The sequence below is a fragment of the Phyllostomus discolor genome, chromosome 13 (assembly GCF_004126475.2).
Source record: "Phyllostomus discolor isolate MPI-MPIP mPhyDis1 chromosome 13, mPhyDis1.pri.v3, whole genome shotgun sequence".
Taxonomy (NCBI): Eukaryota; Metazoa; Chordata; class Mammalia; order Chiroptera; family Phyllostomidae; genus Phyllostomus; species Phyllostomus discolor.
The window spans coordinates 61,153,171-61,166,940 of NC_040915.2; the positions used below are offsets into that span (position 1 = coordinate 61,153,171).

Consider the following 13,770-nt stretch of genomic DNA (forward strand, 5'->3'; position numbering starts at 1 on the left):
AATGACAGTCTTCAGTAAAAAAAAAAAAAAAAAAAAAAAAAAAGGCTTGTACACACATTTACAATTACACGTCTTTGGAGGGTCTCAGTGCTAGGATGAGGGGGCTGGGGAGGATCCGGCTTATGACAGGATTGAGGTATGTCGGGGCCTCCAGGGCCCTGGGTCTTCAGCTGGAAGCATCCCCCTCCCCAGCTGACTCTGGACCTTCTGGCCTGGATCTTGGGGAACAGATCTCCAGGATCACCAACTGCAAGGCAGCCAGTTCCAAGCATCTCCCCAGAACTGACTTCTCAGGAAAAGGCAGAAGGCCATGGGGCCCCAGGATCCATGTGTCAGCACCCTGCAGGAACCTCACAACGGGGACAGCATGAGGGCTCCAGCTCCCCTTAACCTGCTGAGGTCCTTTCCTGAGGGACAGGCATAGAGAGCGAGGACAGCCAGGTTTGACTGTTACCTGCACAGGTAGGGTAGAGCAGGGCCCAGACGACCCTCACACTTAATACCAAAGCCTCCCTGCCCAGTCTGAGACAGTTGCTGGCAGGTGACCACGACCTGCGTGGCCTTCCCTGCAGTTGTCACGGTGGCAGGACACCCCCTCCCAACTCCCCTGAGGAGACATAGGTTCTGTCCCATGCCTGCTGCTCACAGCCACAAAGATGGCCACAGGTCTCCAGGTGATGTCAGGGGCCCTGAGGGCACCCAAGCCATGGCTAATGGAAAGTGTTGACAGGTTCTGTACAGCCAAAGAAGTCGGGGCCCACAAGACGGGGAAAGCCCTCCAGGGCCTTCACCTTCACAGGGTCAAACTTCCAGTAGAGGCGGCCACGCAGGAAATAGGCATAACCTGGGGAGAGAGGAGAGTCAGGCCTGGGCAAGTGGACACATTGGGCCTCACACCTGCTATCAGGCTGTGCCAGGGGCCGGGCCTGGGGTGGGGGGTGGGGGTCCAGGTGGATGGGCCTTGGCCGCTGCTGAGTTCCTTGAAACCTGCAGGCCCTCCAGAACCTCCTTTCTCTTGGGGGAGCCCTTTAGCCTGCTGAGAGTCTGGTCTGGGCTACCACCCAGCCTGGCAGATGCTGAGTGCCTCAGAGGCCCAATTCCTACCTGTCAGGAAAGCAAGTCCCACTCCCCACACTGGCCCTCCCTCCACATCACTCTACTCCTGCACCCACCAGCCAGATACACCTGGGTACCTTGAGTCACATGGGTGATACAGGCAACCAAGAGCCCCAGAGCCCAAGGCCACCATAGGACAGCTCTCCAACAGGTCCCACTGTGGGAGAGCACAGAAGCAAGCGGGGGTGAGGCATGAAAGAGCACTGGACTCTGAGTCCCAATCTAGTCCTTGGAGATTGCAGGAGGCCAAGTGGTGCAATGGTTAGAAGCAGGGACTGCCTGGGTGGGGGTCCTAGCTGCCCACTGTCCACCTGGGTGGCCTCAGTTAGGGAACCTCATCACCTGAACCTCTGTTTGCTCCTCTAGAGACTGGGTTCATGACAGGTACTACACCTGAGAATTGCACAAGACCCTTAGGGAACTCAGGTGTCAGTCCTTGGTGTGTAGTGGTTGTGAATACCAGCTGTGACAAAGGACCTGGGCGAGTCCTGGCACCTCTCTAGCCCTCGTCTAACCTGCAGTGCGGGGGTGCAGCACCGCCCTGCTGCAGGATGGTGCTGGACAAAGCATCTGAGATGGAAAGCTGATGCTTAGCCACCACAGAGCGGGAGATGCAGCTGCTACACCACTTCCACCAGCCACCCTGTCCCCAACACACCATCAGCATCCTGGAAGGCAGCATCGATCTCAGAGGGCACTCCTCGCCAGTCGGTGGCCCGGCGGGGCACTGGGCTGTCCACACGGCGGGTGCTGGGGTAGAAGCGCCAGTAGTCTCCGCCTCGGAAGAAGTAGATCTTGTTCTTCTCAGGGCCCCAGACCAAGGCTGCATGGACTGAGGACCCCAGCAGGCCCAGCTCAGAGAGGGGTGCAGGTCCTAGAACTGGCTTCTCACCATCATACACCCAGTACTGAGCCCCTGCAGAGAGGTGAGGCTGCAATGGAGCTGTGCAACTGCCACACTCAGCCATCATGGACCTGCTCAGCTGCCACCACTGCCACAGACTTTCCTAGCCTCGGTTTCACTGTCCTGCTTGGTATCCCCAGTCCAGGGGAAGTTGGAGCCAGCAGAAGTAAGCTAGGGTGGTGCAGGCTCTGAGACGTACCATGTGGGAAAGGTTATTCTAAGCAGCAGACAGGCGCCTGGGTCCCGGATCCTTCCCCTGGCATTTGGCTGCTCTTAAGTGGCCCTAACTTTGTCTCAGCAGGTCCCAGCTAGATCTTTGTTTATGGAGTCCCTGCTACCTGGAATGTTCTAGGCTCTGTTCTCTGCCAATTGAAAGTTAACAGCACAGGCTCTAGGGTTGCTAAAACTAGATCAAATCCCTGTTCTGCCTTTTCCAAGCTGTGCCCTCAGATGAGTCATCTCGCCACCTCCGAGCTGGAGGCCAAGGCGGGGCCCATTGCAGAATACCTTCCCACCTGGAAAGCCTCTGCCTCCAGGGGTCTCCAGAGCTGTGCCCAGAGGAATGAGTCTTGTTCTCTCCTGGCCCTGAGGATTCGGGGCACCCTCTACCTGCCCAATATATCTGTCTGTCTGTCCCTACACTTGGGCATGACATTCCTGGCACCTGGAAATATGACCCCCAACCCCCACTCACCCTGAAAGAACCAGATGTGGCCCTGGGCATCCTCAAAGGCTGCGTCCACAGGGCTGGGCAGTCCTTGCCAGTGGCGAGAGGCCTGAGCAGGGTAGCCAGGCTGCAGCTGGCCCCCGCGAAGCCGCCACACGAAGCCCGCCTTGAAGAAGAAGAGCTCACCACGGATGGTGGATACTGCGTCAAAGGAGACCTTGCAAGCATCTGGTGTGGCTTCCGGCTGAGGTGGAGAGGAAGGGGGGCCAGGAAAGAGCCCACATTGGAGCCATAGAGGCCAGTAGGGTTGAGGAAGCTGGGGCAGGGCCTCCCTTCCTATCTCCCCACCTTCCTGCGCCTCACCTCCAGTGGTGCAATCTCATTGGTGTCCACCCTAGCCTGGGGGCTCACAGCTGGGGCCCTGGAGGTGGGGGCTGTCTGGGGCCGGCCATACAGATGTTGGATGCCCCTGCGGTCATCTGGGCTGAGACTCAGTGGGTAGCGGAAGGTGTAGAAAGGGGACATAAGGGCCTTAGCAGCCGTCGTGTGCTGTAACCCAAGCACATGTCCAAATTCGTGGGCTGCCACCTGCAGGAGGTCTGTGCCTGGAAAAGGGAAATAGTCCAGCAATCCCCGAGCCTCCTGCAGCAAGATACCCGAGCTCCAGACCCCAGCTCTGAGACCTTGGCAAGTTCCCATTCTCTATGATCTTCAGTTGCCCCGTCTGGAAAATAGGTCCCCAGCCCATACCCTGGTTGTCCCCAATAGTCCAGGTCTCATCATAGTCGAAGTGGACATCCCCTTCTCGGTGGGTCTTCGGGAAGAAGGCATGAGCCAGGATGCCCCCAGGTCCATCAAATGGCAGGTTGTCCCCATGCCAGTACCTGTGGGTGGGTGGGGGCAGGGTCAGTAGCTGCTGGCAGCTGGGGCTGTTCCCAGAGGGGTTCCAGGCCACCGGTTCACCTGGTGAAGTCAATCATGATGTCAGCGTGGCCCTCGTGCACCTCAGTAAAGGTGAGTGGTGTCACATCACTCCACACCTGGAGGGCCTCTGCCACTGTCTGCCGCACCTGCTCCCGCACCAGCTGCCATGGGAACCGAAGGATCCTGTGGGGAGAAGCAGGGGCCTGGGCTTTACTGAGTGCAGGGGCAGCCCCTGATGGCTATGGGGCCACGAGTTGCTTCTGGGTGCTCCATGGGGGTGCATGCATGCAGGGCACAGGCCAGATGAGCCTCGGGTGTGATGCGCTAATCCCTCCACCACATGGGCACATTTTTGTGTGGATTGGTGTCCTCAGGTGCACATAGGTGTCTACATTCAGTGGCAAGAACACAGGACCATGCCCTGGCCGGTGTGGCCCAGTAAATTGAGCGCCAGCCTTCAAGCCAGGGGGTTGCCGGTTCAGTTCCCAGTGAGGGCACATGCCTGGGTTGTGGGCTAGGTCCCCGGTGGGGGGCACGCAACCCCACATTGATGTTTCTCTCCCTCTCTTTCTCCCTCCCTTCCCCTCTCTCTAAAAAGTAAATAAATAAGGTCCTGGCTGGCGTAGCTCAGTGGATTGAGCACAGGCTGGGAACCAAAGTGTCCCAGATTCAATTCCCAGCCAGGGTACATTCCTGGGTTGCAGGCCATAACCCCCAGCAACCGCACATTGATGCTTCTCTCTCTCTCTTTCTCCCTCCCTTCCCTCTCTAAAAAAAATAAATGAATAAAATCTTTAAAAAAAAGTAAATAAATAAAAATCTTAAAAAAAAAAAAAAGAACACAGGAACAGGAGCCCAAGGCCTACCTTACAGACCAGACTGTACTGCTCACTTCAGGGAGACCATGATCCTTTAACCTGCCTGTCAGTTCCCATCCCACCCAGGACATTTCTGGGGTCCCCTTCAGGCTCAGCTCCAGTGCTATGTGACCCTACGTCACATGTGACCTGCTACGTGATCTTTCTAAGCCAAGGCCCTGCCTGCACCATGTGTACATTTCAGCTTTGCACCACTCTCAAGGACCTCAGGTCACCTAAGCCCCCACCACTGCGTCCCACCTGCATGGATCCTGGATGCAAACAATGCCATGATTAATGCCTCACTCCTCAAGGTTGTGGCCACCTCATTCACCATAGGGTCCCAGGGCCTGGTCCTTAGTATGCCCCCAGAGAGGCTGCCTGTGTGACAGAAAGCTGTGCCCCAGCACATCTACAGGGTGACCAGGCATGGGCTAACAGAGGCACTGTCCCTCTGCCATGGGCGGGCAGGGCGGTGTCTGTGGATGCATGTAAGTTGGGGTTCAGCAGTGCTGGTCCAGGGAGGGCTCAGGGGTCAACAGTGGACAACAGGTCTGTTAACTGCGGAGATCTCGCCTTGGTGTGTGTGTTGAGAAGCAGGTATGAGGGTAGCAGGCACACACACGGACAAATAGCTCTGGAGTCTGCTCGTGGCCGAGGGCCCTACCTGTAGGTGAGGTCAGTCTTCTCCCAGCGCCCACCCGACAGCACGAACCGCTTCTGTCGGTTGCGGGAACTCAGCCCATCAGGCGGGTCAGGTACGCCACAGCGGGGAGGTCTGGGGCCACCCGCAGGCCGAGGAGCCTCCTGTGCAGCAGGGGCAGGTGCCAGGCTGTGCGGAGGAGCTTCATGCCAGGGCTGTGGCCCCCTCCTCAGCAGGTGCCAGCGGTGGGTGACCTGGGCAGGAGAGACGATGAGGAGGCCTGGTTAGGCCACTGGTCCTCAGGGGCCATGGTTAGAGGTACGGGCTGTCAGCACACCCATGCTCAAGCCCCGCCCACTGGGTTGCCAGGCAGCTGAGGGCAAGAGGAGGCATGTGCACTGTCACACTGAAGGCCCTCTGACATGAGCTAACCAGTTTCCTGATGGCTTCCTCCAAGGCCTCCTACTACCTGTCGCTTCCTCCTGGAAGGGCCCAGGGCTGCCTGTCACCTACTCTGGCCATTTGGGCTGGTGAGGTCTGAATGGGGTCACAGAGACTGTGCCCTCCACACGCAGCCAGAAGTGGACTCCACAGAGCTGCCGAGGAAAGGCCAGGCAGCGCCTCCTGCTCCCCGACCCCCAGCAAATGCCTTCCACCTCCCTTTCTTCCTGAGTCCTCTCCCTGCCTCTCCCAGCTCCCAAGTCCTGTAAGCTACTTCTGCCCAGGACACCCACCTTGGACACGGAGGGACTGCAATGCTGCCTCGATTTGCTTATCTGACAAATGGGGGTAATACCTCCCCATAGTGTTGACCCAAGGATGAACCCAGGCAATGCATTTAAAGCACTTAGCCTGGGACCGGGTACCCAGTAAGGGCACCTGATACTGAGGTCTGATTTCTGGGGGCAGTTTTGCTCACGCCTCACCCTCGAGGGCTGGGCACACGGCAGAGCTAGATGTGGTCTGCCTGCCTCCTCCACTCCTGAGTGAGTGTGTGTGTGTGTGTGTGTGTGTAAGGGATCAGACAATTACCAGCACCCAGCCCCACCCCCCTGCCCTGCCAGAGCCCCCAGATGATTCTGACCCGGAGCTCCCACCCTCCAAAAATCACAGGGTAGAAGTCACAATTCTAGTGCATGGAAAAAGCAGAAGCCCAAGAGGTTGGGAGACCCTGTGAAGTCATCCAGCAAGGGCATGGCAGGGCCAGCTGAAGACTCTGATGACATAGGCCATAGCGAAGGCCCCCCTGTGGACACCATGCAAAGCCGGAGGAGAGGCATGGAGAGGTGCTGTTTGCTGAGACACTCAGCGTCCGCCTTCCCACAGCCATATTTGGGGTGAGAGCCAGGCCACCCAGGCCCCACCCTCAGCCTGGCCTCAGCCTCAGCCTCTGGCAGCTCTCCCAAGCCCCAGGTCAGTGTCCCAGCTCCCCTCCCCCAAGCTCTGGATTATGGAGCCACTAAGAACTCAATCCCCAAGAGCCACCCAGACTCAGCCCCCAAGAATACCCCACTATGAAGTGGTCTTCTGAATACCTGGCGATTCTGAACCCCAAGGGAGCTATGGAGCTCTCTGGGGTGTGGGGCCTTGAATCAGTTTTTCCTCGGTTTGAGCTTCTCATCAAGCAGTTGGTTACCTAGCAGAGTTTGGCCTTGCTGGGTTGTGGATTCCAGCCGATGCTGGGCTTACTGCTATTATTAAGTAGTTGTCATGGTTGCAGTCCACCTGTATCTAGGCCAGGACCCTGCCAACAGCTCCACGCACATGCTCTTAGCCCCTAAAGGGACCTCTCACCACCTCCACCTGCATCATGCCCTTTCTCAGATGAGGAAGTGGAGCCCAGAGAGTTAGAGCCATTTGCTCACACAACAGCTGGCAGGTGGCAGGCTCCCTGTGCTCACAGCCCACCCAGCCTACTACCTCTGCTCTGCTTTTTGGGCTGGAGCCATCTTTGTCCTGGAGGAGGGACCCAGATCGCCTCACCCTGGTGAAGAAGAGAAGGAATGGGAAGTTATTACCCACCTGCTACTTCCCAGGCACTTTGCAGATGGGCTTACTGAACCTTGTCTCCCCTCCCACGAGGTGGGGATGATGCATATGGCAGACCTCACACTGAGGATGTGGACCCCAGGTCTGTGTGACTAGACATGAGAGTCTGCCCCTTCGCCTCCGCACGCTGCCCCTCCTGACCTCCAGCAGATGGTTTTCTTCCCCAAGCCTGGCAGGGGTACAAGGACCCTCCCTGGGAAAGACAGGGCCATTTGGTCCCCTGGGAGACCCAAACAGCCCAGAGCACAGCCTGCTGGCTCTGTTTATGTCCATGGGTAGAAATCTCCCCTCTCCTCTGCCCCCAGTGAGGCCTGGAGCAGCCAGCCACGGATGGAGGGTGGCCAATGGGCATATACATCGTCCCTTCCTCTCCTGCCCCCACAAGGCACCCCCAGAGCCCTGGATCAGGGCTCTCTCGATGCAGCAGAAAGAGCTACACTGAGGTTCAGAAGGCCCAGTTCTATGCCATGCACCCCTGGACAAAGGACCCTGGGCAAGTTACTGTTCTCTCTTAGCCTTGGTTTCCCCATCTATCAAATGGGACTAGTCCATGGCAAAGGGCTAAATGCCCTTCTTCTGTGATGCCTGCTGCAGCATCTGGCACAGAGCCTGTTTGCTGGCCCTGCTCCTTGCCCCTGTGAGCCTGACCATCCCACATCTGGGAATCTAGAGCTCCCACTACCCACCAGGCATCCAGCTCCCCACGTCTCCAGACTTTAAACTGTAAACCAGGAGTTGCAGCCAGAAGGTGGCTTGCGAACCCAGAAAAGAAGAGTGACTTATGCAAGCTCTCCTGCAAGCAAAGGCCTCTTACTCCCTGTCTGTGTCACGTTCATTGGTCTTGGAGAGAGAGTGAGCGGAAGGCAATAGAATGGAGGTCTCCAGCCAGCGGGATCTTTTAAGGGAAGCTCATCATTTAATGGCTCTTGGCTCCTGTTTCCACATTACTGGGACAGGACACATGCTCCCTGCCCCACTGACCTTCCACACTTTATCTTTCTGAGTACTTTCTGGCCTGGGGCCAGACGGCCTAGCGGCAAGGCCTGGCACAGGCAGCTTGCTGATTCCTAAAATGGGTGTACTGGTCCTCCCAAGGCTGCCGGAATTCAGTGAGTTGGGTGGTGGGCACAGGCCACACCTGACCTCATCGATAGCCCTGGGGTTCAGGGGGCAGGCATTTTCCAGAGCCCACCAAGGTCAAGGACTTTACCCAGGGTCACACAGCAAGTAGGGCAAGAGCTGGTCTTAGACCCAGGGCTCATACTTCCCTGCCCAGAGCTCTCTTTGCATCCCCTCAGCTCTTGGCCTATCTCCAAAACCCACGCTGCTGAGAAGTGTTTCTTCTGCTGGTGCGCTCCCTCCTCCTGGGCCAGCATCCTCCCTTGGCCAGCCCTGTGTGGTAACTGTCCACTCGCCCTGTCCTCCTCTGGCGGGCACCAAACCACAGCCTCAAACATCCTCGAGGAATTCCTCGGCTGACTCAATCTCTTGGCTGAGTTAGAGGCTCAAGGTCAGCCTCTGGGACAACTTCCAATCAAGAAAATGGAGGCATCCTGTAGAGGGGAGATAAAGGAGGACCCCAGACTGGGGGACTGCTGGGTTCAGCCCGACTAGCTGTGCCCCTCTCTGGGCCTCAGTTTGCTGTTGGTCTAATGGGATAATTACTCATGGTGGCTCTGCCTTCTGCTGTCAGCAGGAGGTAACCCTGATAGGAGGGTACTTCGTCAGGCTGTACAGAAGACAGGGGAGCATCATCGCATCATTCTATTTAGCATCAAGCCCCTCTGAGGCTCAGAGAGGCCAAGCAGCCTGGCTAAGTCACACAGCCCATCAGCAGGCAAGTCCATCGTCTCCTGACGTCGTGACCAAATCTTTCCCTTCCCTCCCCTCCCCTGCTGGTCCCAGGGGCTGTGGGGCTTTCAGCAACCCTGAAAGCTGCTGAACTGGGATAGATAAATATTTACAGAGCTTTCCTGGCCCTGCCAACAGCAGCCTGCAAATAAACACATCAGAGGCGACCCCAAATGCTCTCTGCATATCTGCACAGTGTCAGGCAGCATCCCAGCTCAGACCCGGCCCCAACTGACCCTGCATAAGCATCAAAGTGGCAGCTACAGGTGACAGAGTGTCTCCAGTGCACCTGGCTGTACCTCTCCTTGAACTACCTCATTTAATTCTCAATGCCCAGCAGTGGGCACTGTTGTCTCCCACCCACTCCTGACAAGACTGAGGGGGTGAGGCTCTAAAAGCACAAGAAGGCTCACCTAGGGTCACGTGGTTCAAACCCAATCGCTCCCATTCCCGAACCCGTGGGTTCAACTGCCCCAAGATCTAGGTGACTGGAAGGGGCTGGGGAAGAGGAAAGGCTTCCAAACTGAGGTGCCTCCCCCATCCTATTTCTCCCTGCTCCCATAGCCAGCAAGGGCAAGAATGGCCAGGGCAGACCTGGGGTGGCTGAACAGAGGGGCCCAGCCTGGTCAGACCTCCCTCCTCACCAGAATACTCCCACACTCTTGTCTACCATACACTTCAATGGTCCCATCCCTTCCTGAGCTGTCTGATGCCTCGGCTGCCAGTAGGGATGGGGTGGGCTCCCAGGGGCCCATATACGTCTGCAGTTGTGCAGCCTCAGACTCCAGGCCCTGCCTAGGCACCCCTGTGACTGGTCCCCTAAAACCCCAGCTTGAGGGGAGTGTGCAGCTTTCTGGGCACACACAGACTGTCACACACAGGCTGTCATACACACCCCATGAGCGGTCCTCTTCTCACTCTGCTGCTCTCTCACGTGGACTCTGTTCTTCCCGTGGATCACACCTTCTCCGTTCCCTCACTCTCCCACCCCCTTGCTCTCTGAAGTTCTCAACTCTCCGCCCTTGGCTCTGCTTCTTCTTACTTTCTCACAGTCTCTCTCTCTCTCTCTCTCTCTCTCACACACACACACACACACACACACTCATGCTGCCCTGGCCAAACTTGCCACCTGCAAGTGCCTAGGTGATGGCACCCCCTCCAGGCTCAGACACCGTCTCCCCCAGAGCCGCTGCTGCCCTCCCCAGCTCTTCCCTAATCCTCCAGCCCACTGCACAGTTGGAGGTGTGATCACCAAGGCCACTGCCTGGAGGCTGACACCAGCCTGCTTTGTCCCTACAATAAATAGAGGGCCCTGTAACCCTGTATTTATTGCAGCAATACCTGTAACCATTCCCTCTGCTCCCTCCCCCAGCACACTCTAGCATCTGTGGCTGGGACACAGAAGAGCAGTCCCCACGCTGTGCGAGGGGGCGTGTATCTAGTGCTGAGCTGCGTCTCACCAGACTGGGCGATCCTCATGCAGGCTTCACTTGCACACCTCCAGGGATGGGACGCTCACTATCTATCACGCCCACAGGGATCCAGAAGGAGTTTTGGGTAACGGGTGGCACCAGGACACCCCAACGCCCCCCTGGGTCCAGCTCCACCTCTGGGCCCAGCCCGCGTGCCCAGTGACCCCTGGGCGAGGAGCGGCCGGCCGGCGACGGGCACCTACCGGCGGCCGCGGAGCCCGGGCCAGCAGCGGCAGCGGCAAGGGCAGCAGAAGCAGCAGCAGCAGCAGCGGGTGCAGGAGGGCGCGCAGAGCCGCGCCGCGGAGCCCAGTGGCCCGAGCCATTCGCCCCAGGGCTGCTGGGCCTGCTGGGCCGCGCCGGCACACCACCTCTTATAGCCTCCGTCCCGCCCCCGGCCCGCCCCAGCCCCGCCCCTCGCGCCTTTTGTTCTAAACTCTCCCCGCCTCAACTGCGGCTGCCAGGATGGGGGAGGTGGACAGGGAGCCGCTGGCCAGTTAAGGGACCTGGGGCCTGGAGACCCCGTCCTAATTAGGGGCAGTCTGAGGTCTGGTGCTGAGTGACCCTGGCCAGCTGGTACCGCTCCAGGCCTCAGTTTCCCAAATGTGCAGTGGGAAGTCTGAGAGAAATAGGGTTTCACTCCTCCTGGTCCTTACCTCCAACTTTGGAAGGGGCATCCCCAGCTGGTCGCCCAGGGGGCCTGGCCTCTGACATGCTGTGAGCCTACGACAGGTGGTTGTACCCATGAACAAGTTTCCTTACTTCTCAGAAACGTGCTGATCCATCTTGAAGGCTGAACTGTATTCCCTGTGAGAAAGGGGGTATTCAAATGTGCCCCAGGGACCCTGGCTGGTGTAGCTCAGTGGATTGAGCATGGGCCTGCCAACCAAAGCATTGCTGGTTCAATTCCCAGTCGGGGCACATTCCTGGGTTGCAGGCAGGTCCCCAGTATCTGGGTGTGAGAGGCAACCACACGTTGATATTTCATTCCCTCTCTTTCTCCTTCCCTTTCCCCTCTAAAAATAAATAAGACCATTTTTTAAAATGTGTCCCAGGAAAACTGAGTCACAGGGAAGTGACTGGCCTCCCCCTCCCTCCACCCCAGCTTGGAACAGAACCGTGATAACGTATGGGGAAACTAAGGCCAAGAGGGGGCTGACCAGAACAGGCTTTTCCATACCAGCAGGCAATGGAGTGTGAAGAGCTGGAGGGAGGATATTGGGGCTCTGGAGGCTCAGGCTATCCCTTCATCAGGGACTAACAGGCTCCTCAAGCTTCCTGAGACCTAAAGGAGGTGGTTTCTGCATGCTGGAAGGGGTCCTCCAGTCTCACAATCCCTGTGATGACCAGGTGCCGTATCATCTCCCCAGGCAATCTGCTCCATCGTGACAACACTGCTGAGCCAAAAAACAGACAGTGGCTTTTGTCCTGGTGGGCAGGGACCTGAGTGTTACTAGGTGAGGCTGTGACACCCAGCCTAGGCCTGGGCTGGGGCGAAAGAAAGGACAATCGGCTGAGTCAACCCTCCCTCTGGGTCCCAGCCCAGGGAGCCTTCACAGCTTCTCCAGGAAGGCTCCACAGCGACACCTAGAGGGCGAGGAGATGGCCGACAGCCGAGATTTTTCCTACTTAAATCTGTTAGCAATTTTTTCTTTAAAGTGACTCACTTTTAAAGGTTGAAATGCTTACTTCAGCCTCATTCTTAGCAATATTGGTCAAGAAATCATGGACTTGATGAGCTAATTATACATTTTTCTGATATACAGGAAAATACATAATGATTTCAATAAAAATGTTTATTAAGTGGTCTTGACTGCCTGCCTCCAGGGCTGCATGGCCGAACTATAGAGAACCTGCAGTTCACCAATCATGGGAGCTGAAGTAACAGACACCTGCAGTGCAGACCCGGGGTAGCAGACCATGATTACATGCTAACCAAGCATTCGGCAAGGTCAGCTGGTCACTGAGGGCTTCCTGTAAGAGGAGTACCCTGAAAAGCCTAGAAGGGTAGGCCAGCCTGGCAAATGAGAATAGGTGAGCAGGGACTATAAAGGAGTAGAGTTACACCAGGCCTGGCATATCTGTGAGGAGAAAATGCCCCACCCTTGACATGTGTACCTCACCTTGAAGTGCATGGTAAGCCCCACTGAAGAGAGGAGAAAACTGAGGCCCAGGCCCCCAGGCAGGGGTCAAGGGAGGACCCTCCTTCACAGGCAAGGTGAGAGGTTAGGGTTAGTGCACATGTGGCCTGGAAATGCCTTGCACACCCATCACTGAGTATACATTACCCCCCCCCATGCCTTTGCTATGGGTGATTTCATCTCGGAGATTCTTGTGCTACCAGGCCTCAGTTTCCCCTCCCATGGCACGAGAGTGATAGGAGGGTGAAGGAAAGAAGTCAGCTTCCCATCTGAGTAATAATATGACCACTTCAAAGTCACTCAGAAAAGACCATAAAACCTGAAGCTCCTGAAGGGCTGGGAAACATCCTAAATCCGCACCTCCGCCCTCCCCTTGTCCTGGAGCCAAGGTGGTAAAATGGAGAGGTTATAGGATTCAGACGTGTACAAGCATCTCTGGGCACTCGGATCACAGACTTCAGGATGGGCACGCTGCTTGAATGTCGTGTAAAGTCTGTCAGTGTATGGCGCTGCATTCGCGGGGCAGGGGCATCAGCGGGGTGGAGGGTCACGCGTGGAGGGGGCGCCTCATCGCACCCGGGGTGATGCCCAAGGCTGCCGTTGCTTGCAGTGCATTTTTCCAGAAAGGAGTCGAAGAGGGGTTCCGGACGCCCCCTGGTGGGGATTCTGGAGACCGATCCCGGCAGGCCTTCCCTAGGGCGCCTCATCACGGCTCTAGTTCCCTCCCCGCGTCCCGCTGTCCCCTGCCCCCGCCCCGCCGCGACACTGACACCACGCAGTAGTCCTCAAACCCTGTCTCATAGGAAGGGAAGGAACACAGCCCGGCCTGGCGCCTCGTGCCCCCTCCCAGGCGGGCATCGGCCGGTTGCCTCCCGGTCTCCTCTGCCCTGGAGCACAGGACAACACTCTGAGCTCCGCTGCGGTCTTTAAAGGCACACGACGGTCGCCCTTGCGTAAACTCTCTGCGCTCTACGACATCGGGTCATATCCCCGATATGGGGCCCATACAATTCGGGCCAAGCGGAGGAAGGGCGCAGCGTCACATTTCCAGCTGAAATGGTCGCCGAAACGAGAGGATGCTGGAAGAGTAAGCCCGGAGGAGCCGCGGGAGCCAAGTGCTGCAGCAGAGCCCAACCTCCCCTGGGGGCG

General features: G+C 57.4%; 1 protein-coding gene across 1 annotated transcript; it reads right to left on the reverse strand.

The window, feature by feature from the left end:
• Window positions 1-2: 2 nt before the first annotated feature.
• On the reverse strand, window positions 3-10,841 carry MMP11 (matrix metallopeptidase 11). The gene is made up of 8 exons (XM_036014350.1): window positions 10,687-10,841; window positions 5,136-5,365; window positions 3,651-3,794; window positions 3,438-3,571; window positions 3,051-3,292; window positions 2,715-2,931; window positions 1,775-2,032; window positions 3-844 (listed from the first exon to the last, which is right to left on the reverse strand). Exons 1-8 carry the CDS (start codon window positions 10,804-10,806, stop codon window positions 711-713), a joined length of 1,479 nt encoding a protein of 492 aa, XP_035870243.1. The 5' UTR covers window positions 10,807-10,841; the 3' UTR covers window positions 3-710.
• Window positions 10,842-13,770: the final 2,929 nt, after the last annotated feature.

Excerpts from the sequence above, each read along its gene's own strand:
- MMP11 (XM_036014350.1), bottom strand. The coding sequence starts at position 10,806 with ATGGCTCGGGCCACTGGGCTCCGCGGCGCGGCTCTGCGCGCCCTCCTG. Across the intron at positions 3,795-5,135 it reads AAGACTGACCTCACCTACAG|GATCCTTCGGTTCCCATGGC; the intron begins GTAGGGCCCTCG and ends TTCTCCCCACAG. Across the intron at positions 2,033-2,714 it reads CCACATCTGGTTCTTTCAGG|GGGCTCAGTACTGGGTGTAT; the intron begins GTGAGTGGGGGT and ends ACCTCTCTGCAG.